Raw genomic sequence first — 22631 nt, forward strand, 5'->3', positions numbered from 1 at the left:
CTTTATTTTAACATAGGTTTTTGTTTGCAGTTCTTGTTGCTTCTTTCTCAATGATCAGACTTTTGCTCTCGCTGCAGCTCTCTCGTTTGCGCTCCCTCATTTTTTGTTTCCGATTCTGACACAAACGTCCCAGGTGGGCGGGACTTTCAGAGGTGCGTCCCCATTGGCTACTCAGCCACTGGAATCTGGAGCAGTGGAAACGTGTTCTGTGGAGTGACCAATCACACTTCTATCTGGCAGTCTGATGGACGAGTCTGGGTTTGGCGAATGCCAGGAGAACGTTACCTGCCTGACTGCATTGTGCCAACTGTACAGTTTGGTGGAGGAGGGATAATGCTATGGGTTGCTTTTCTGGGGGTGGCCTGGGCCCCTTTGTTCCAGTGAAGTGGATTCTTAATGCTTCATCTGAACAAGTCATTTTGGACAATTCTATGCTTCCAACTTTGTGGAAACAGTTTGGGGAAGGCCCTTTCTGTTCCAGCATCACTGTGCCCCACAAAGCAAGGTCTATAAAGGCCTAGTTGGATGAGTTTGGTGTGGAAGAACTTGACTGGCCCGCAAAGAGCCCTGACCTCAACCCCATTGGACACCTTTGGGATGAACTACAATGGAGAGCCAGGCCCTCTGTCCAAACTCAGTGTCTGACTTCACAAATGCTCTTCTGGATGAATGGGCGTCCCACAGGCACACTCCAACATCTTGTAGAAAGCCTTCCCAGAAGAGTGGAATCTGTTATAGCTGCAAAGGGGGGACCAACTTCATATTAATGCCTAAGAATTAGGAATGGGATGTCATAAAAGCTCCTGTAGGTGTAATGTGTAGGTGGCCCAATACTTTTGTCTATAGTAGGTCAGGAGGACAGACAGAAAAGGACTGAGTAGATGAAAGGTCGTGGACTGACCGAGGCCACGAACAGGTCTCCGATCTTCTCGCTGTGATCCCACTCGGCCACTCGGGATGCCAGGGCAATCTGGAACATGGAGTGGCACTGATGGATCTCCTGCAGACGGTAAAAGATTTGACGAACCTTCTTGGGGTTTAGGACCAAGTTCTGTGGCTCCAACAAAGGCTGTTGGTACTCCTGATACACAGAGAAAGGTCGGTTGGACATCCTGTTGATCTGTGCTTACATTTCCTTTAGCATACAAAGAATCTCTGGAGATCAAATTGTGTACTTTGCAAATTGACTTTTTTTAAACGTTTCTAATGTCTTGAGAGATTAATAATGACCAAAAATGTCAATTGTCAGAATTTGTGGGTAAAATATTATGATCACCATGAATCAAAAGGAACCACTGTGTATAGCTCCATCATCACTACCGTTTTTCTTTTGGTTTTCCATACAAGAGCTTAAGAACCTCACCTTTGGAGTGAGTTAAAAAAAATAGCAGCCCGATTCCATCCCTACTGTCTGTCAAAGACACAAAGCTCTCCACACGGACCGGCTGCTACATGTGAGAGATGAGACTCACCTGCAGAATTCTCTTCAGAGAGTCCAGGTAGCTGCACTCACTCTGGACGATGGAGCTGAGGATGAGACGTCTGACAACCTGAGGAGGAGAGAAATGCAGGTACTATTTCTGAGTTATACCATTATATAACATTACATCCTGTAAATGTTCTAATCAAATCTGATATTAAATGGCAGTGTTGTGATAAAAGTGGGTCACTGATTAAGGCCTGGTCAAATGTCCTGTAATGGCTCACATCGTGAATCACTCTGCTGCTCTCACTTTCACTTTTCAACACAAACTGAATTGTTTTCAGTCACATATGCATTCAACTTTCTTCTGTTTTATTTTAAGCTTAATATTAGAAATGAACAATTTTCTATAGAAAGTATTTAATTTATAAGGAAGGAGTAAGGCTTTTATTTTGAAACATCTGCAGGAAGTGTTGAGTTCTGCTGACAGTTGAAAACAGAAATAAAGAAGCCATTAATTAGAGAATGAAAACAGCATGAGAGTGACAAAGAGAAAGCTGGAGCATGACATGACGTGTTGTTGTTCCAACCCAGTCTCACAAAAAAACGTGTAACGTTAACGTGTAACGTGTCCACAACTTGGGACGTAGTATTTCTACAAAAACGCCTCTGAAATTGTAGGATCCCTACGTTTTTTTTCACCATTCATTCCAATGGCTGGCGTCTATGTCACGTGATCTTCAAATGTCTCCCTGCAGAAAAAAAAAACATGGCCGACATTCGTTTTATTCTCTGTGGAAAATGCCTATTTTAATGTTAGTTTGGCCATTAAAATGCGTTTTGATGTCATTTGATGCGAGAAATATGAGTTGTTATTTGTGTCCCGCTCGAAATCAGTCGGAAGTCGCAACGGCTCATTTCAACATAAACGTGGAATTACGTAAAAAACTATTTATTCGGGGTTCGGGTGTTTTGTTTGATTTTAAACAAACAAAGTCTTGGCTTTCAGAATATGAAACTTTTATTTCCAAAATCACACGATAAATACATTTTTGAAGCTTGTAAAGGGACGAAGAGAGGCACCTCTCACTCGCAATCTGCTCTTCCGCAGCGCCGCCCCCCCTCCCTCCGGCTGAAATTATGAATGTAAGAGTATAGTAATCATAGATAACACGGCAGGGTCCGTTACAGTTTGTTTTCATCTGATTTCAATTAAACAAAGTCTTGGCTTTCAGAATATTAAACTTGTTTCGGCAAATTCAGATGATAAATACAACGTTGAAGCTTGTGACGGCATAATTACAAGCGGAGAACGGAGTAACTTAACGTCACAGCAGGCATAACAACAGCCGGTGTTTCTCGTGAGTGTTTTCCCCGGGAAACAAACACAATACACACAAACGCAAAATTACACAAACACACACACACACACACACGCACACACACACACACACACACACGCACACACACACACACGTATACACTCACACTTGCGAGCTTCCCCTCCAAACGAAAATATCTTCCCTCCGTAGTATTTTGATCATTTGCTCCGCTAATATAACCGTTGTGACGAAAAGGGAGCTGAGCCAGAAGGCAAAGCTCTCTGTCTACCGGGCCATTTTCGTTCCTACCCTCACCTATGGTCATGAAGGATGGGTCATGACCGAAAGAACGAGATCGCGGATACAAGCGGCCGAGATGGGTTTTCTCCGCAGGGTGGCTGGTGTCTCCCTTAGGGATAAGGTGAGAAGTTCGGTCATCAGGGAGGGACTCGGAGTTGAGCCGCTCCTCCTTCGCGTCGAAAGGAGCCAGTTGAGGTGGTTCGGGCACCTAGTTAGGATGCCACCTGGGCGCCTCCCTAGGGAGGTGTTCCAGGCACGTCCAGCTGGGAAGAGACCAAGGGGTAGACCTAGGACCAGGTGGAGGGATTATATCTCTTCGCTGGCCTGGGAGCGCCTTGGGATCCCCCAGTCAGAGCTGGTTGATGTCGCCAGGGAAAAGAAAGTTTGGGGCTCTCTGCTGGAACTGCTACCCCCGCGACCCGACCACGGATAAGCGGAAGAAGATGGATGGATGGATGCTCCGCTAATAATCAATCAGATCGATGGATTCCAGAGAAGAGGAAACTTTGAAGGCCTTTTTCTCTAAATGATGACTCGGTGACAGTCATTATATAATGGGATATATTTCGCTTAATATTTGGAGTACAAAAACAATCCTGATATCATTAGAAAGCTAGGAATATCCTCTTTCCAACAGTGTATACAACTCAAAATGTGTCTTCGGGTCAATGCGACTGATTTCGATAGAGCAGGTCACATTTCAGATTATGTGTGCAGTGGATGTACATGATCTTCAGTTTGCTAGTTATTACGAAGATTACTTCAGGAAATTGTGTCCATTCAACGTTTTCATTGTTACCAAGGTGGTTGCTAGGGACGCTGCTATCGATATCGATATTTCTGTTATGTTGTGTAACTGTTTAATGGTGTTATCTTTATTGCTACCCCCTTCCCCGTCAATGTATAGTGTTGGTCCACAGCGCAAACGTATTAGTTTAACAAAATCCTTATCTAAAATTGTGGCATAGATACGTTATTTTCCCCTGTGCAATTCTCCAACCCAGTCTCACATCTCACAGCACATCGTTATAAACAAATACCGGAAACAGACCGAAACCATTTTTTAATAATAAAATAATACTTTATTCCGAGTGTGCTTGCTTTTCTCTTTGAAAGTCATCACATAACGGCATTGTAATACACGGTTCGGCTGCATTAAATATTACATATCTGCTGTAGTTCTTTATTTATAGAGCCCTGATGAGAAGACTTCTAGACAAACATGAGGAACTGAAAACGTGACGTGGATCATAAATATATCAGCAATTAAACAACATCTTACATTTCTTTTCACACAATACGTCTCCTTGCAGTATCAACACTAATTCGGCTGACTTTTATATTTGATCCAATTGGTAGATAGGCTGTATTTACACCATAATGGTGCACAGCTGGTAGAAAGGGACGCCTAGTGGTTAAAGCATGTTATTGAATTTTATTATTTTTATTATTAGATATTAATAGGATTCCTAAAGTATATTCATTACTCTTTATGCTCTACTAATAGTTAATTAAGGCGAGACACCCCAGGTGAATAGGGTAATTTTTTTAACTTAAAGGTATCAGCTAGAAATTTCTCCAGTTAATTACTTACAATAAGGCAATTGTCTTTTGTATTACAAGTTTTCTGAAATAGCATGTTTAAACATGCAAATTATCCATTATCTCATTAAATATGCACATATTTTAACACATTTCAGGAATCGAAATCTGAACTTTGGATATAGCCAGATTCAAAATTCTTGTTTCATTTTGTAGTCATATTAGTATCTAAGGCTTTTACAGAAGGGATATTGGATATATCTTTTTATCACTCCATAAATCAGAAAATACTGTCAACAGCCCTAAAATATCCATTTTCGCCATGTTTTTAGGTATACAATGTTGTATAATTCAGGCTATGAATTATATATGAACAAACCCTTCTGTAAAAGCCTTCATAATATTGATAGGAATATAACTGGAAGGTTTGGTGTATGTACGTGCTACTAAAATTGAAATTTCGAACTCAGAGTAGGAGAAAAAACTCAATTTGAGAAAACGACCTTTAAAGATTGCAGTGAGGCGCTAGCTAAACCCTCCTGTTCTTTGGATGATAGCTTGCGCAACGACGCACTCCGTGAAGGTATTTCATGTTCAGGGTCATTTTTTTTTTTTATAACCTTGCTTCGTGCAAGTGACAATTGTTGTCGTCTTCTCTGTGAACGTTTTTTTCGCCGTTCTTTTGGCATTTTGAGATTTCAATTTCTAGCTGAAAGCTAACCAGGAAGTGTTTTAGCACACCACGTGACGCATCTGAACGAATCACGTTGTCAGAAATTGACACCAGCCAATGAGATTTCGTTTATTGGTTTAAGACCCCTTTGTGCTTTCACGATTGGTTGCTGATACAAAGGAAATTACCATATTTGGATCCGATGAGATTGTGCAGGAGAGACACAGCTTTCCAGCGATACCTCTGTTGACATGGTGCACACAGCGGTCGCGGTACTTTATGTTACGTTAGAATGCTAACTTTTGGTGAATTTAGGAGAAATCTACAGACGCAAATAGACAAACTATAGTAAAATAAACACTTAAATGTGTATTTTGTACGTTTTCGTTCCAAAAGCCTGAAAGAAAACATGTTATGGAATCAAAATAGCACAAAATCTCAAAATTGACCAGTACTTGAAAAACGATGTTTTTGCCTGTCGTGCCTTAAAGAGGGTTAGGGTTTGCACATCCCTTTCAAGATTTCAAGATTTTCAAAGGTTTATTGACTTATCATATTCACAAACGGTGTAGTTATGCAATGAATGAACAACTTGGGTCGCAGGTTCCTCAACAGTGCATTACAAGACCTCTATCAATATTTGTGCATACCTCCAGCAATGTTACCTATGTTGAAGCACTTATTTTAACTGATATTATATATATGTATTATATTCTTATATAAGATGTATGTAGATAGTATAAGAAATGTGCAGAATACGACAGTGGTACACAAACATATTGATAGATGTCTTGTAATGCACTGTTGAGGAACCTGCGACCAAAGTTTTCCATCTCCGGCCTTGTCAGGTATTGAACAATCAATAAATAAAGAACACAGAATTATTAAATATAAAACACAGAATTTGTGTGATTATACTAAATGATTTACAAATAAACACCACTGCATATTTACAACTGTTACACATGCTGATGTAACGCAAATGTTTCCAACTTGGGATCAATAAAGTATATCTTATCTTATGATTTGCAAAATGTGCCTCTGAACCTTGACAAGTGCATGTTTCAGGCTTATCAATTAACAACAGGAGGGGTCACAGACATAAGACCAGCTGTTAAATAAAGCTCTTCAGACCTTAGCTGTCATGTGGGTATATATTAATGCTGCCCATTATGGGCACAAGCAATTTTCACCCATTTATTAATTATATGTTTTAAATGTGAGTGTTTCCTATCCCCTAAACCTCCAGGGATGTACACAGTTTAATACTGGCAACTTCTTATTATGGGAAATACGAAAACGTCTTTTAAAACTACAACTCCCAGTAGAGACGTGCCATAGATAGAGAACATGTTGCGAAACACAATAGCCAGCATGTGTAGTTCTGGGGACGGGGTGGGGGAGGGAGGGACGCGGTGGACCCGTTCAAATCCAGTTTTGGACAGTCTGCCGTGGTTCCATCCCATTTCAAGTGCTGTTCGACGCTTGGCGTAACCCTCGGAGCACACTCTCCAATCACAGAGCTTGAGGACTATCACGGGGTTTGTCAAGCGAAGCGGAGAGAATACTTCCGGGTGTAATATTCTCTAAAGCAAATGAGCTGCTCCGACCCTTGGTCCTGACGGACTCCAACTTGTGTTTATTAATCAAACAAATAAATAAACACAAGGATAATTATGTGTTATTGTTGAGTAAATGGAGAATTGCACAGGGGAAAATAACGTATCTATGCCACAATTTTAGATGCGTATTTTGTTAAACTAATACGTTTGCGCCTTGGGCCAACACTATAAATTGACGGGGAAGGAGGTAGCAATAAAGATAACACCATTAAACAGTTACACAACATAACAGAAATAATATCGAAAGCAGCGTCCCTAGCAACCACCTTGGTAACAATGAAAACGTTGTATAGACACAATTTCCTGAAGTAATCTTCGTAATAACTAGCAAACTAAAGATCATGTACATCCACTGCACACATATTCTGAAATAACAACTCATATTTCTCGCATCAAATGACATCAAAACGCATTTTAATGGCCAAACTAACCTTAAAATAGGCATTTTACACCGAGAAGTCGGCCATGTTTTTTTTTTTCTGCAGGGAGAAATTTGAAGATCACGTGACATATACGCCAGCCATTGGAAATGAATGGTGAAAAAAAACGTAGGGATCACACAATTTCAGAGGCGTTTTTGTAGAAATACTACGTCCCAAGTTGTGGACCAACGTAGTTATTACACGTTTTTTTGAGACTGGGTTGGTTGTTCTGATGGACTGAGAGCTGTGTATTTTACACACTAATGTATAATGACGGGCCAAACTGTATTGATTTACACCCCTCTGCCTCTGCATAGAGAAAAAGCTGTATTCACACACACTAAACAGCACAAGCTACCGAGATGCACTTAGGCGGAATATAACTGAAACTGCGACCAAGAAAAGGAGCTGCAGGTACAAAAAGCCCGGGAAAGTATTTACTCTGTGTGAAGCCAGTGGAGGGCAATTCACACACAGAGTTTTTTGCGACATTTATCAGAGTTGTTTCAATCGCACATGGAGGTGAATATGATCTAGATTCTAGAGCAACACACTGCATGCAAGACTTTAAACACATGTTTAATATAAATGTTTACATTTTAGGGATAAATGGATATAATATTGAAGTCTAAAGTACCTCTCAGCATCTTAGTAACACGTTCCACATTGTCCCACGTAATCATAGTCTTTGTCCTACATTTGTGCGAGTACACACTGGTTTACATACACACCTGCTGACTGCTGAGTCCCTCTGGTGTGGGGGACAGCTCTGGTGGGGGGTGCTTTAACTCACACACAGACACATCTACGTAACCTGCATCATCCTTTCCCTCGCCTGCAAATTCAAACACAATTACTTTATGCACTCAGAGGAAAGAACACATGAATCTGTTCTGGTTCCCGTGTTACAAACATGTATAACTGCCATTTCGCGTGTCCATTCATGTAATTATGATCCACACCTACAAAGTCTAACTCCAGAGATGTTATGTATGCACCAGATCAAATGGATACATTTGGTTTTCTTGGTGCTACCCTCAGGCCACTAGGATCCTGATAGTGAAGTGACTGCCCCCATGTGAGGTGAACGTGAACGAGGTGAACGTGTTTCTCCCAGTTCCAGTTTCTGTACCTGGGTCATTCTACAGAAAAGGTGGAATCTGGGTGATACAAATCTGCTGAAATATATTCCTTCTAAAAACATCTAAAACCTGTTAAATAGCAATAACTAACTCTTAACTTGATGAATCCACAACAAGTAGAGCTTAAAGTATTTTTACTTTTTTAAATTATTGGTATACTTTAGACAAAGCTTATTTGTATAGGAACGTCACTGGTGTTACGTGTTACCAGGAAGAAGAGTAACACCAGTGACGGTAACACCAGTGACAATTTGGAGAAAACACTACCATTTTAACAAAATGGCTGCAATGTGTCAGACCAAATATGGCTTCAGTCAATATCAAAATCGTTTAACTCTTCAATAAAATACATTTTCCCATTCAAATGTTCACCCCTAGGGCTATGCAATGAGTAACATTAATGACAGACTTGAAAGACGCATAAAATTTGAAGATAAAATTACACCTTTAACAAACAAAGTAAGAAGTATCTGACTTTCCTTATGTCTTTGTCCACTACACTGCCTCAAATGATCTCTTGTTACAGGAGGCACTTCAGAGACAGTACATTACTTCAAAAATAAAAGCGTTTTGTGTAGCAGTATAACACCAATGACGTACATTTGGGTGACTGACATTTATTTGATATTATTAATAATAATTTGCGTTTTTTTTTACCATTTCAGTGTTATATTTAATGCTTGTAATGTTATGTAAATATAAATTAGATGTATTTATTGAAAAAAAAACTTTTAAATTAAAACTATAGGCTCCACTTTCATGTATGATCAAAGTGACAAAGCAGTTCCTTGAACTTGGCATTTTAAATAAATTGCAATTTACGTATAAAACCATTTTTTATTTATTTTTTATTTAGTACCATTGCAAAGACAATCTCTATTTATTCAACATATATAATGAATGTGAGTATTAGGTCAACGTCATGTATTTTGGTGTCTGCAAAAGTAAGTGACAGCACTTCCACCTTTTCTGTAGAATGACCCACCTGTGGAATCTTTTCTCTGCAGGAATGACACTTTACGAAACATGGCTAACTTTGTCTTCTCTAACCCGTCCATGGTACCATTTTTCGCTGCTTTCATCAGCTGCTGCACCTGAAACACAATGTAAAAACAGACATGGAACACATCTGAAACAGACATGTAACAAACAGTGGCGACTGGTCATTAGGGGCAGGTGGGGCACAGCCCCACCTAGTGTCAGCAGAAAGTATAAAAATAATGATTACAACAAAATGCAAAAAATATATTTTAAGATCATGTTTAATCATCTGATTCGTCTGTACATTGCTGTTTTAGTCTGTGTTCTTCTAATTAGTGTCTACAGTGTGTGCCTATTGAGCTGTTTAGAGCCATGTGGGACAAAACCCGATCCTGCCCCTCCCTCTCACTGTCTAAATGAACGGTGACTGTAAAAACTACACTGCGCATGCTCAGAGTATTTTCCTATTTAATGTGTGTGGCAAAAAATAATGACCATAGGGGCATAGTGCTGCCATCCCCACCATACGTCATCTCACATAATTCAGAGCTGATTGGCTGTAAGTACGTGTGCCGCGAAAAGTGTGGTGTGTGAAGAGCAGGTGAAGAGGAGGAGAGAGACGCGTCCTAAAACCAGGAAGTAAGCTGCGCATGGCTTCCCTCCACAAAAAAGCAATGAGATTTCTCCATAGGATTTTAGAAAATAGCTCAAAATAAGATCTGTGGGAAACAAACCTGTTAGATAAATGCACGTTTTGTTCAGCCGGATAATATCCACATGTCTACCCTACTTTTATAATTTTCTAATCATAAATCTATCGATTAGATTTATGATAGACTTTTGAAACTACAAGAAGATAAGGAGAACTTTTACAAAAAAGTAATAGAGATTTTTGTCCAGAAGGATAGGCAAATTAACTTAATCTTCAAGTCAAGGTAAGACCGCAATTGTATTGAAAATGGGATCTTACTAAGAGAGAACAATTCAATATTTAAATGATAAAATTACATTTTTTGGGTATCCTTTTGTTGAACTGTCTGTTTAAAATTAATCGAAGCATCAGACAAAAAAAGCTTTTGAAAATAATATTATATTTTGATTTAGGTCCAAATATAATATTTGTAAACCTGAAGAGTCAGAGCCAGTGCCTCACCAGCCATGAACCTCACTGCAGAAGCTTATATATAGACATCTACGTTTTTTGTGCCCCACCACTTTTGTACATATAAAACGCCACTGCGAACACAGGAGGGGGCTTGGCTGTCTACAAATAAAGACGGCTCATTTTAATTCTCCCCAAATACACTGAACAAAAATATAAATGCAACACTTTTGTTTTTGCTACCATTTTTCATGAGATGAACTCAAAGATCTAAAACATTTTCTATACACAAAATAATCATTTATCTCAAATATTGTTCACAAATCTGAAAAAATCTGTGATAGTGAGCACTTCTCCTTTGCCGGGATAATCCATCCCACCTCACAGGTGTGGCATATCAAGATGCTGATTAGACAGCATGAATATTGCACAGGTGTGCCTTAGGGTGGCCACAATAAAAGGCCACTCTGAAACGTGCAGTTTTGCTTTATTGGGGGGGTCTGGCGGGGTCAGTATGACCACCATTTGCCTCACGCAGTGCAACAAATCTCCTTCGCATAGAGTTGATCAGGTTGTTGATTGTGGCCGGTGGAATGTTGGTCCACTCCTCTTCAATGGCTGTGCGAAGTTGCTGGATATTGGCAGGAACCGGAACACGCTGTCGTATACGCCGATCCAGAGCATCCCAAACATGCTCAATGGGTGACATGTCCGGTGAGTATGCTGGCCATGCAAGAACTGGGATGTTTTCAGCCTCCAGGAATTGTGTACAGATCCTTGCTACATGGGGCCGTGCATTATCATGCTGCAACATGAGGTGATGGTCGTGGATGAATGGCACAACAATGGGCCTCAGGATCTCGTCACAGTATCTCTGTGCATTCACAATGCCATCAATAAAATGCACCTGTGTTCGTCGTCCATAACATACGCCTGCCCATACCATAACCCCACCACCACCATGGGCCACTCGATTCACAACATTGACATCAGAAAACCGCTCACCCACACGACGCCACACACGCTGTCTGCCATCTGCCCTGAACAGTGAAAACCGGGATTCATCCGTGAAGAGAACACCTCTCCAACGTGCCACACGCCATCGAATGTGAGCATTTACCCACTCAAGTCGGTTACGACGCCGAACCGGAGTCAGGTCGAGACCCCTATGAGACGGTTTCTGAAAGTTTGTGCAGAAATTCGAGTGGCTGGTCTCAGACGATCTTGGAGGTGAACATGCTGGATGTGGAGGTCCTGGGCTGGTGTGGTTACACGTGGTCTGCGGTTGTGAGGCCGGTTGGTTGTACTGCCAAATTCTCTGAAACGCCTTTGGAGACGGCTTATGGTAGAGAAATGAACATTCAATTCACGGGCAACAGCTCTGGTGGACATTCCTGCTGTCAGCATGCCAATTGCACGCTCCCTCAAAACTTGCGACATCTGTGGCATTGTGCTGTGTGATAAAACTGAACATTTTAGAGTGGCCTTTTATTGTGGCCAGCCTAAGGCACACCTGTGCAATAATCATGCTGTCTAATCAGCATCTTGATATGCCACACCTGTGAGGTGGGATGGATTATCTCGGCAAAGGAGAAGTGCTCACTATCACAGATTTTTTCAGATTTGTGAACAATATTTGAGAGAAATGGTTATTTTGTGTATGTAGAAAATGTTTTAGATCTTTGAGTTAATCTCATGAAAAATGGGAGCAAAAGTGTTGCGTTTATATTTTTGTTCAGTGTATATTGAGGCTGAACCTGAACTTTGAATTCTCTGCTCCCATCATAATCTTGGCGATCTTGTTAAAATTGTGAATGCAGAATTAAAAATACTATGTAACTGGTTTCCAGTTAATAAATTATCCCTTAATGTGGCCAAAACAAATGACATGTTATTCAATACAAAGTCTGAGAGTAGAAATGACTGCATTATATGGATTTTCAATACAGAGATAGAAAAAGTTGGTGCATGTACATTTTTAGGACTGCTTGTTGACGAAAAACTCAATTGGAAGCACCATATAAATTATGTACAGACTAAACTGTCAAAAACAATAGGTATTTTGTATCATACTAAGAACATTCTTGAAGAAAGATACTCTTTATAACAGTCTATTTCTCCCTTACCTTTACTACTGCTCCGAAATATGGGGAAACACGTACTCAACAAATCTACAAAAAGTAATAACATCCCAAAAAAAAGTATTACGGTGAATGTGTTGAGATAGTACAGCTTAAAACAGTACTGATTATGCACAACAGTTTCCATAACAAAATGCCTAATAACATTCAAAAGCAGTTCCAAACCACAGCGTGAACATATTGTAAAAAAAGTCACTTGAAAATAAGTGTTCACAATGTTTATATGCAATTATGCATATATTATTATTATTCATTTGCCAAGTACATGTGTACCTATGTATATATTTATATAGTATTTTAATTTCCAAAAAAAGATAGTTGAAACTGCTATTGACATGTGCAGAAAATGCTACTGCTGACACTAACATCTGAGGTGAGCCCTCTAAATATGACATCATACCTGACTAACATCGACACAGGTTTATTGTGTTTCAAGAAGCAGCAACTCTAACATACTGGATGTTCTAACTCATATTCAATTATATCCACACACTGTTTAATTTACATAAGTTATAAAATTGAAAGGTGTTTTAGGAACTGATATAGCCTGTTCAAAAGTTCACGACTCTTCCTATGTAGTATAAACGTTTGAAAGTAAGATTTAAAATCCGGTCAAAAAAAAAAAAAAGTCAACAAGATTAAGAAACTGATCATCACTCACTATATTGTCAACTGTCAGGCAGGTGACAGTCCAATGCTTGGTAATATTTGATTAAAGCCGTAGAAAACAGGACACATACCTCACACTGTGTATCAATGAATCTCTTGCATTTAGAACATGTTTTCTCCTTCAAAAGTCTGATGTCTTATCCAAGACAGAGAGACATCCTCTGAGTTTAAAGCCAGATGATCAACTTCTTATTGTGAATGTGATAACATCTACACACTCTGCTGCTTTCTGGAGTTGCACTGTGTCCTTCTCAAACAGCAACACATGAGCTGAGAGGGGAAAGTCCACCCGAGCAGTCACACATACTAACAGAAGCAGAACACACATGTGCTGACAGAGCGAGGCCAGGGACTGACACAAATAATTTGCTTCCCCTTTTCAGGTTTCGTTTACACTGTTCATTGATTTGAAAGAAGACTGGGCTAAACTGTGCCCAACTGATCTTTAACGTCTTGATCGTCTGTGTTATTGCTTATAAAATGTTTGGGACCATGTTGTCAGGGGGGAAACATAGGAGTACATAGACATTGTGGAACATTAAACAACAAAACAGACACATATGGAGACCAAAACTAGAGCTAACGGTGAGAGACTAATGCTCTCACACTAGTTAGGTGGACACAAACACACACACCCCGTAACTAACCACAGTCATGTTATAGTGCGGCAGTTTAGCAAAATTATGGGGGGACACGCCAGATAAAAGCACCATATTTCTTCCATGTGTTCTACATCACCATAGCTTTAAATTTGGGGGGGGAGCCACTTCATCAAGATGGCGGATGGCAGCCATGTTGGATTTCCAAGCTGACCCGCCATGCAAAAGCTATAAGTGCCAATATCTCGGCTTCCAAGCCACTTAGAAGGTCAATCTTGGTGTCAAAATATACATTTTCTGGGTCAGAGAATGCATTAAAGCTATTGAGAATATCATAATGTGACTATTGTTTGCCAATATTTAATTATTTGGTCCATTCGGGCAATATATCAATCAGCGTTTCCGCCAGGGGGGCGTCTTGCCGTCATTTGACGCCCTTATTCAGCTCGGGACGCCCTGAACGCGAGCCGAGGGCGTCCAAAAATATTAATAATTCGAGAGAAGATCGAGCGTTTTTATCGCTTGAAATTACGAAAGGGAAAAAGGACAAGGACATCCCTCTGTTGGAGGGGCAAAGGAGTCTGGTGGGATTCTTTTCGGAGTATTGAAGATAGTTTCCCCGACATCGAAGGTGCCTGCTACAGGACAACACGGAACGTGCGCGATTTGGACGCGATGAGCGGGGGGGTTTTAGTGGAGCACGCGCGTGAGCTGCGAGCGCCGGAGCCTCGCAGCGGCGAAACTGAGGCTCCGTGGTAAACTGTGGTAACATGAAGAGCCGTTTGGGAGCCGAAACAGCCGGCGCTTTAAGAGAGCCGAGTCAAATGATCCGTCCCACTAATGTAAAAGACAGTATCTATAAGGGACGGCTCAAGTCAAAATTCAAAACACCCCCCCCCCCCGCTCTCGGGGTGGACGCCCTCTCAGCCCAGGTCTGGCGGAAACACTGATATCAATTCAATTTGACTTATTGTAGACCCCTTCATTAGGACCCAATTTCAATGAATAAATTACTGAGATTGAACAAATATATTTTCTAAATTCCGACTCCCTTTTCATCTCTACCCACTGCCACTGACACAACTCACATAGCTGATTAGTGGGCGGGTACTATTAATCTTGCCTGGCATTGGAATGGCTTTTTTTCTGCTCTATCTACGTAAATGTCCCCTCTGTGGGACTAATAAAGGTATTCTGGTTCTGATTCTGACCATCCTCAACATGGAAAATCTGGGTCTGATATTTGTGCAGGCCCACAGAGAACAAGATTTCCCCCTCTATGTGGAGTCACTGAAGGCCCTCGTCCCATGGTTATTCACCCTTGATCACCAGAACTATGCACAATGGATTCCTGTCCACATCCGGGACATGAAAAGCTTTCCCACGTCCATTCACAAGGAATTTGAAGAACACGGTCATTGGGTTGTTCCCAAACCCAGAAACAGATTCTCAAGCATACCGATAGACCAGGCTCATGAGCAGAATAATGATCTGGTGAAGGGTTCTGGGGCTGCTCACCGAGAATCCCTCAGCCTTCAAAAAGTGGATGATCGCAGGGCCTGAACAAGCACGACCCCTAAAAGAGTTTGAGCAGGAGTATATTTTAGAAAAAGGCAATAAACAACACCACCGAAGAAGGAATGTCTACACAGAAGACATTCAAAGGTGCACACCATCAGTGGGATGAGCAATCCGTTCCTAGATGATACCCCGACACACGGAATATCATTGATGAGTCTCTTGTTAACACAGTGGAATCAGTGGGCAGAGATCAGTACAACAAGTACCATAAGAGAGTGATCAGGGACCGCACACTCCATTCATGAGCCCATCAAAAAGAATTCACTGCCTCTCTTTAGATGGCCAACACCCAGGACAAAGACCAAGCAGGCAGGGCAGATCTCAATGTTGAGGGATGATGTGACACTCTTTTCCCAATTATGTATAGCCATGCAACACAGAGAGGGGGATATGAGCACCTTCTTTAAGCATGAAATGTTGCTGGTCAGAACAAGCTGCCAAGGAACTGGCCAGATTTCTTGCGTGATCCCAGGAAAAGCAGGAACTCTTCACCTTCCTCTCCAGTACAATTTCATCCACTGCCTGGCCGGCCAGGGTAGTTGTGTGAGGATCCACAGTTCTGCCTCCTTATTTTTCCCTTCTGTGTTTGTTTTTGTCTGTCTGTGTGTCTGTCTTCCTGGCTGGGCGTGGCTGACCCACTTCTGGATTCCCGCCAACTCACCTCCTCAGCTGCTGCTCGTCACCCTGATTACTACTACTCACCTACACCTGCATATATACCCGCTTCCCTCATCCAGTATTCACCAGTTCGTCGTCTAACCACAGTGGTAATACGTCTTGGTCTCTTAGCTTATTGCTAAACCTTTATCTCTAGTGTTCTTGTTTTCCTTACCTTGTACTCTCTCTGTCCAGTCCATCTACCTGCTCCTCTGCCTGCCGCGTCCAGCTACCTTCCCTCCAGCTGTGTTCCTCCATGCTTCACCGCTCTCCTGGTCCAGTCTGCTCTCTCTCTCTCGTCACCCAAGATCCCTGGCTTCTGACCTCCGCTCCAGCTCTGGAAACATTCCCTGGCCCTGGCCTTTTTTGGATTCACTATTCCCTCTTCAGTTCTGTCCCTGCCTGTTTTTGGATACTAAACCCTTTTGCTACATAACTTCAGTCTCCTCTCGTAAGTGTTCAGTATTGTGGGTTCACTCCTGTAAGCGTTCGGAGAGCGTAACAAGTTGGCACAGACACCAGCCACTTCATGCTGCCATGTAACCATGAAGAGGCTGACACCAGGATTATGATTCATCTGCTTGATGCCCTGGAGCATGGCTCTTCTACTTGGTACGCACTGTGGATACGGATGTTGTCGTTATCCTCATCGGCACTGAACTGGTCAAGTGTGGTTGTAAAAGTGCAAGTGTCTGTGGTGCAAGGTGCTCATGCAAGAAGGCACACTGGAAATGCACAGAGCTTTGAAGTTGTAAATGTGACAAATAATGTAATTATAGCCTGGATGTAAAAATGCTTTATGTTAAAAAAGGAAGCAAATAAAGTTAAATTCGTGCATATTGTCCATTTATCAATGTACATGTATATGACTTATATTAATGTACATATGACCTGTAGTCAAGCCGCTTAGGAACCAAGTAAAACATTATGTGAATACATTGCCAGTATTACCATATTTATTTGATCTCGGTACAAATAATCATCTAGTGATATTCTCAATAGCTTTAATGCATTGCTTGACCTAGAAGATGTATACTTTGACACCAAGATTGACCTTCTAATGTCGCATTTCCACTGCAGCGGGTAGCTCGCTTTAAGCGTGCCGAGCCGTGCGGGGCCCGTTTTTGGTTGCGTTTCCACTTGGCCTAGTTTTGGCCCGGGGCTAATTTTTCACCTTTTTTCTGGCCCGACTAAATCGTGGTTCTAGGGCCAGGAACAACCAGGCTGAGTCGGGCTGAGTATGCTAAACTAGAGAGAGAATCGCTGGCAAGGGGGCTACAACTACAACAAGATGAACATATTTGACCGTGATTTAATTGTAATACACGTTTCAAAATGATGCCGAAGTAACAACATACTGATACCGGTTAGTAAAAACCATGAATTAATGCTTTGACAAGTCTGCAGACAGACGTGTTTTCTAAATGGAGCTTGGCTAAGCTAACGTTATATATGCTCCAACCGTCCACACTCACAACAACGGCCTATACAGACATAAATAAACCAGCGACTGTATTCGCCATGACACAGGCAGTCTGTGGTTTGTACTTGTTTAACTTTTGTCTAGTTTCTGAACAGATATGAAGAGCTGTGAGCGCTGAGTGCTAAGAGCTAACGGCGGTGTTGTTTTTCTGGGGCTCTCATTGAAGATGACGTCACGGCTCCGCCTACACTGCTTACTATAGTAACTACCCCAGTTCCTAAACTGTAATGGAAGCGCAGCATTAAAGTGAGCCAGGCCTAATAAGGCCTAACCAAACCGAGTGAGGCCGAGCGAGGCCTGCAGTGGAAACGCGCCATAAGTGGCTTGGAAGCCGAGATATTGGCACTTATAGCTTTTGCATGGCGGCTCATCTTGGAAATCCAAGATGGCCACCATCCGCCATCTTGATGAAGTGGCTCCCCCCCAAAAATGTAAAGCTATGGAGATGTAGAACACATGGAAACAATCTGGTGCTTTTATCTGGCGTGTCCCCATCCTTCTCAAATCGGGTCATAATCCGCCATACTATTAACACAGAATGGGATGATATGTCATTGATGTGTTGTCAGCATGTTCTGCTGACCCCAAGTGTCCAAGAAAAGTATTGCACGTAAATACGTTTTGAACTGTTATTTTGCCATCATGTTTTAGTGTTCTCTATAATACATTGTATGAATTATATAATACACAACTAACATATGATGTAAATGGTAACTTTCAGGGAACAATTACACAAGTGCAACTGTACTAAATGGAAATATGAGTGAAAAGAAGCATTCTTTCTGTGGACTAGGAATGTCATACCAGAGACCAGAGAACTATAACGAGGACTTGCTAATCTTATTGACAGTAAAATAAAGTGTATGAGGGAGGCACCTTGCTGCTGTGTGCCGGAGCAGCCTCACTGTCTGAAAGCTCATCATAACTCTCAAATTCACTGGAGCTCCAGCCACTGGAGCCGCACTGATCCGTTCTCTGGATGTCCTCGTAGATGTCATCAACATCTACACATAGAAAACCACAGATGAAAAACATGTGCTGCTCATGTAGCCTATTCTGTTTGAGTCTGTCAAATAAATCTGTGCAGCCCACAGTGTAGAATAAAGCGTGGTGGTCAATGATGTGAAAACAACACTCACCTCCCACTGGGTGCTGTATATGTTCAGCAGGCACATCATCATAGATGGCCTGTGGGTGTCTGAGCACACTGTGGGGGGGGCGGCCCCCCTGCAGTGTGGTGCTCAGTGAGAAGATTGGCTGAAGACAACACCTGTTCCTCAGCAGCGTCCTCATTACCCCCTCCTGTCATTATAGAAGACTTTCCTACAACATAAAACCATTGAGCCAGTGTTAAAGGAGCAGAGCTACTAACATTAGTCGACTTATCAATAACTTCATTGGCAGAATAATAATAATTATTATAATTCTCATGCAGACATTTAAAAAAAAAAATCATTGGGTGACAAAAAAAAGGAAGTTGTAACCCCATAAATGACTTCAGATGTACCAGTTGTAGTAGAACGCAGTAAAACCTGCACTTTCTTCAATATTATTAGAACATTCCCCTATAGAATACAAATAAGAGAAATGTTCACATCCATTTTCAGTATCCATCTTTTCCATGTATGTTCAAATAATCATATTGTTATATGGATTGTCTCTGTTGTAATTTTACTATGTAGTTTATTCTTTTGCCCGCCCTGGCAGATGCCTCCCTCCTCTGTGTCCCTGTGGTCTCTGCTGCAGTTCTGCCCTGTTCGCTGCGAGGGTCTCGGGACAGTGGCTGTCGTATGCTGACATTTCTTTAAAATCCCCATTTCTTTTTAATGATATGTTGTATTAGCAAATAGAAAATCTACGCAAATCCACATTAGTGATCCATTGCCGTCCATTTATTCAAAGAAAAATAGTAAACAAAAACTCTAAACTCTTAAACAAAAGAGGCCATACAGCATATCAAGGGTAGCTTGTTTCAACATGTGCCATTTGAATGATTGATCGGCAGCAAGCAATGCCATTGTAGTTGATGTGCTGATGATCTGACAAATCATTTAAGCACTGAAAAAACTGAAATGTTGACTTTAATTAAAGGTATTATATGAACGGATTTCACATAACTGTATTAGGTTGAATGAAATCAATAATATAAAGTTGAAATAAAACATATTAGGTTCAACTTCATTTTTCATTACAGTAATGCGAAATGTGTTGACATAATACATTTAAGTAAAGTCAACCTTTCAGCGTACACACACACACACACACACACACACACACACACACACACACACACACACACACACACACACACACACACACACACACACACACACACACACACACACACACACACACACCTGTCAACACAATACTAATATCTGCTCAAACAAAAACCTCACTACCATATTCACTACTGTTCAAATGAGCCACTTTAAGCACACACTACAGGGGTCTGATGCAGGGGATAACTAGCTAATGCTAATGCTATTTGTATATCTTACCTTTGCTAGGAGCTAGCTACTACCAAAGCAAGCTAACACTAGAGGAAGGTTCTGTACCTTTGTTTAATCGCACTGTGAGCTCTGAAACCACACTGAGCCACTCCGTAGCTTGATGTGATGCGTGTGCTGTTTGGATGCAATCAAACACAAAACATCCTCACTTTGGTGGCACATAGACACAGATCTGGAGAACTAGACTTCAGATACTGATGTTCCTCTGATTCTCACCTTCATAAACACTGTTTGCTTTCCAGAAATTCTCCGGCTCTTCTGTCGCTGCCACATCCGAGGAGGTGGAACATCTGCAACAAGCATTTTAGTCTGAACGTCATTAAAGAGCTCTTCACATTTATCTTTGCGGTTATTTCTCTTGTATTCTTGAGATTTATTGCACTCCAAAACTTCCTAACAAATAATTCCAAAACCTGTTTGCCCAAAAAAGTCAAATTGAGGTAACGTGACCAAAGATTGAACTTTAAGACTTGAAAAAAGCTGGCGATGTATTTGAGCAAGACAGTAACCCTTCTGATAAGTGAATCTTGTGGTGAGTTGATTTTTCTTTTCTATCTTGTAGTTGTTTGTAAAGCTACAACAAAGGATCCAGATTTTCATGCTCAGCTAAACTTTGGGTTAATAATGGGAGAATCGCCCAGTGGCAGGTAGATCAATCCCAGACTGAAACCATGAACCTCTGTCACATACAACATGGCATTTATGGTAGTAATAAGTCCTACCAAATGACAAAAAAGTACCGGGTGAGATGAAGTCAATAATGTGGATCACTTTATGGGCCTCTGTCCACATAGCGCCTTTTTCTGCCAGAAAGCTGCTCCATTCCTTTCAGCAGAAAAAGGTCATAGCGCTTTGTCACTGTTTCCATGAAGATATCTAAACAACAACTTTTGTAAGACAGGTTAGCATGAATTTCATCATGTTTGTAGGACATTGTTTTTTCACTATGAGCACAGACAAAAGTGTCATTTTAACAGAAGGATCTTGCTCTCACCTTTTGTCTGAATGAGCTTCACTGCTCAGTCTGACAAGCGTTGAGCGAGGAGGAGGATAACAGACCCTCACTCACTAGCAGCTAACACCTGGTGTTCCCCGGCCGATCTGCTCCAACAAACATGCTTCTCAGTCTTTGTTCTGTCTGAACAACACGGCCGTCACCGGCGTCTTATGAAAAGTTTAAATATTTTCAACTCAAAGTGCTCCGAGCAGCCACTCAAAAAAGACGTAGAAAAATTGCGCTATGTGGACACAGGTCCTAACTCCAGAGTTAGTCACAGGTTTGTGTTATTCTGTTAACGATAGGTGTAGGAGCTTTAGCCCAATACTAAAGCTTCTATGTGTTGGTTTAACTCCCAGGGATGACTTGACTGACTCGTTTACTGTATTTATAGATACCGTTTGTGTTGTTGTGTTCAATGATGAATAGGTAGGCTTGTATTCAGGTGCGGGGTAATGCAATCTATTTATTTCCTTAACAAACATCCTTTGCAGTATTCACACTCGCGGTAATGCGGTCAAAAACCTGTTGCCCTTCCGGGGTCAGACACACCCAATCCTGTGACAAAACACACCTTAAATACCTGTGCCATAGGGAATCGATGAGTGACACTCCATGGCACACACAGAACACACAATGGTGAAACCTCAACCAAAATATGACCATCATTAAAATAGCTATTACAACAGGTTTGGTAAATGTTTGCCAACTTAAATATCTTTACAGAATTAATAAACAAACCAAAGGTATTGGTCGAGCCTTCTTTTTTCATTTTGGTTTACAGTTTAAAGTACACAGTTTTAAAAAATATAAACTAGACATTAAATGAATGTGCCAAAATGGTTTTTCTAGGCCTGTTATATTAAACACTACAGTGATTTTAAATTCAGTTTCATTATTGGTTGTTGTGATGTTGCCTGGTGTACAGCAACTCACCCCTCTGGTGACTTCCTGACCGCCATGTCTCCTACAGGGAAAATGCATACAGAGAAGAACATGATGATGGCATCTACAAGCATAAGACTTGTATTCTAGTATATCCACATCTATTGTGTACCTGAGCAGTGTAGCAGTGAGGCGCTGTGGCCTGAGGGCCAGTCCCTCTGCCTCTCAGGAGGGCCCCTGTCATCGCTGTCATCAAACTCAAACTCCTCCCCCTGCTCCTCTTCATCATCATCTTCCTCTTTGCCTGGCGCCACATCAGCTGCAGACTCTGAGGAGGAAGAATGTGATGTAGTGCTTGTGTGTCCAGAAAGGGTCCACTCCTAAAGCCAAGAGCAGAGGCAGCCCTTTGGCTTGTTTTTCCGAATTGTTTTATATAAACCTGTCCGGTTTTTCTCGAATCTTGGAGTATATCTCTAAATATCAACCTCTGTGAATTTCTAAACATTTTTACCTACAATGGCCTCATGTATTTATTATTTTTAAAAGATTTTTCAAGTGACAGCTATTAAAGGAGGGG

General features: G+C 41.3%; 1 protein-coding gene across 9 annotated transcripts in view; it reads right to left on the reverse strand.

Annotated features, from left to right (window-relative positions):
- The window catches only part of LOC117559260 (rho guanine nucleotide exchange factor 10-like protein), a 75983-nt gene extending 53601 nt beyond the window's left edge, over positions 1-22382 (reverse strand). For 2 of the 9 annotated variants that reach the window (XM_034235937.1, XM_034235940.1), the window contains exons 1-9: positions 22227-22382; positions 22106-22136; positions 20389-20462; positions 18799-18982; positions 18536-18663; positions 9432-9540; positions 8036-8139; positions 1473-1550; positions 902-1081 (exon numbers count right to left, since the gene is read on the reverse strand). In XM_034235937.1, coding sequence (XP_034091828.1) covers positions 902-1081; positions 1473-1550; positions 8036-8139; positions 9432-9540; positions 18536-18663; positions 18799-18952 — 753 coding nt within the window. In that variant the 5' untranslated portion in view covers positions 18953-18982; positions 20389-20462; positions 22106-22136; positions 22227-22382. Of the gene's footprint in view, positions 1-901; positions 1082-1472; positions 1551-8035; positions 8140-9431; positions 9541-12655; positions 12701-13410; positions 14022-18535; positions 18664-18798; positions 18983-20388; positions 20463-20912; positions 20959-21166; positions 21246-22105; positions 22137-22226 lie in introns of those variants that run through there. The other 7 variants (XM_034235941.1, XM_034235942.1, XM_034235943.1 and 4 more) reach the window with 7 other exon arrangements.
- Between the last annotated feature and the right edge of the window lie 249 nt (positions 22383-22631).

The sequence above is a fragment of the Gymnodraco acuticeps genome, unplaced genomic scaffold (assembly GCF_902827175.1).
Source record: "Gymnodraco acuticeps unplaced genomic scaffold, fGymAcu1.1, whole genome shotgun sequence".
Taxonomy (NCBI): Eukaryota; Metazoa; Chordata; class Actinopteri; order Perciformes; family Bathydraconidae; genus Gymnodraco; species Gymnodraco acuticeps.